Source organism: Monopterus albus, unplaced genomic scaffold, assembly GCF_001952655.1.
Source record: "Monopterus albus unplaced genomic scaffold, M_albus_1.0 scaffold444.1, whole genome shotgun sequence".
Lineage (NCBI taxonomy): Eukaryota > Metazoa > Chordata > Actinopteri > Synbranchiformes > Synbranchidae > Monopterus > Monopterus albus.
The window spans coordinates 128,246-130,085 of record NW_018128324.1 but is presented as its reverse complement, the minus strand read 5'-3'; the positions used below and the strand labels follow the sequence as shown (position 1 = coordinate 130,085).

The window sequence follows — 1,840 nt, the reverse complement described above, 5'->3', positions numbered from 1 at the left end:
TTAAATGTTTAACTTAGTGACTTGTCTCATGTAAACCATTACTAATATATTGAGTGGGTATCAGTGTTGTCTGGGGAAAGGATATGCTAACTGTGACAAGCTGTTTATCTACTAGGAGGTTAGTAAAAGTGTCACTGTAAACACAGCAGTATTTAGCTTGTTGCTAGTGTTTATTCCATTTATTTTGTTTTGTGTCACAGAATCTGCAAGGCATGGACGAACGCCGGACGGTGAAGCTTGGAGAGATGTACCGAAGCTTTGCTGAGGCTGAGCGGAGAGTCATTCCCATCATCTCCAAATGTCTAGAAGGAATGGTTTCCGCTGCCAAAGCTGTTGATGAGCGAAGGGTATGCACTACAGTGGGAAGGATGAAAGAAGGGGAAGGGCAATCCACTTACCTCTGTCACCTTAGAAAACTCTCCTGAAGAAATTAGCTGTTACCAGACATGGAGAGAAGGAACAGAGGAAGTGTTGATGGGACCTATTTTTATTTGCTAGGTATTTTTTTCCCTCTCTTTTAATCTCACTTGTCCCCTTGTCTCTTCTCCAGGATTCAGCCATCGTTGTGGAGTCCTTTAAATCTGGCTTTAATCCTCCACAAGACTTTCCCTTTGAGGATTTCAGTCAGAATCTGAGCAGAACGGGTTCAGACGGGACTATCAGCAATACACCCAAGGGAGACAAAGATGTGCCCCCGGGGCCCCGACCTGACTCTAGACACGCTATGAGCAAAACCAAGAACAAGCTGTGGCTGTTTGGCAAGAAACCAAAGGTGCATGGAGTGAATGATGCTTTTTGTCACTTCAGATCAGTGTTGCATATTCAGCCGAAGTGTAAGCATATAGACACAGCTGTATTCATCATCCACAGCCACATTGACCGACCTGGATGTTCATTAGTTTTGCTGGTAGTAATTTTCCTCTTCAGTGAGTTAACATTAAAGCACTAGCACTCACTCCTTCCCAGACATGTTATAGTTAGTGCTACAGCTGCATCGGATAATAAACCCACACCCTCAGCTGAACATCATACACCTTTATCAGTCACATCCTGCGCAGTCATTTAAGTTTTATCCATCCCTGCCTTCTGCAGATTTTCTCTCAAATAGACACTTTCTGCATCTTTGCAGATACTGTTGATGTTATCTCCCTCTATGCTGTAGTTGTACTCTTGGGTTGTCTTGCGTTGAAGTGTTTTATCACCTTTATTGCATTTATTACAACACTCTCAAATATTTTCTTTGAAGGACTCTTTGGACCTTGCCCCTCTCCATGAAGACTAATCATTAACTATCACTGTTGGTTTTTGTAGGCGTCATCAGTTGCCTCACAGTATCGGGAAGCTGTGTGTGTTTGTGGAGGCTTGTATAAGGACTCGTTTAATTGTTGAGAACAAAGATTGTGTACAAGGCAGAAGTTTAAAGCTTCTGACATTCTTAATCAGTTCTTCTAAATATTTATAGCAAAATAGGTCAAAGTAAAAAATTAAAAAAAATTCTTAGGTGTTACTTTATAATCAAAACTCAGAAAAAAAATCTGTTAAAGGTATGAAATAACAATTGTCAGACAGTTCTGTGTAAATGTTTTAGGCAAAAGTAAAGTGAGGATGCTTTCAAAAAAATGGGCATGAATATTTTTTATCAGCTAACTTGTATAAAGTGATGTAAACAGATGCAACCTGTAACGAGTCAATATTTAGTGTGACCGCCCTTTGCTAGCACTAGTTCTCCTTGGTATGCTTTCCAACAGTTTTTGAAGGTATCTGGCAGGTCGGTTGTTCCAAGTATCTTGGAGGATGTCAAATTTGGGTCTAATCAGATGCCCTCTGATGGTATCACAAG

At 40.7% G+C, this 1,840-nt stretch overlaps 1 protein-coding gene across 3 annotated transcripts in view; it reads left to right on the top strand.

The window, feature by feature from the left end:
- Window positions 1–1,840, top strand: part of fnbp1l (formin binding protein 1-like) — a 39,683-nt gene that overhangs the window by 30,311 nt on the left and 7,532 nt on the right. For all 3 annotated transcript variants that reach the window (XM_020587201.1, XM_020587200.1, XM_020587199.1), the window contains exons 8-9: window positions 201–347; window positions 551–772. In XM_020587201.1, coding sequence (XP_020442857.1) covers window positions 201–347; window positions 551–772 — 369 coding nt within the window. The remainder of the gene's footprint in view (window positions 1–200; window positions 348–550; window positions 773–1,840) is intronic.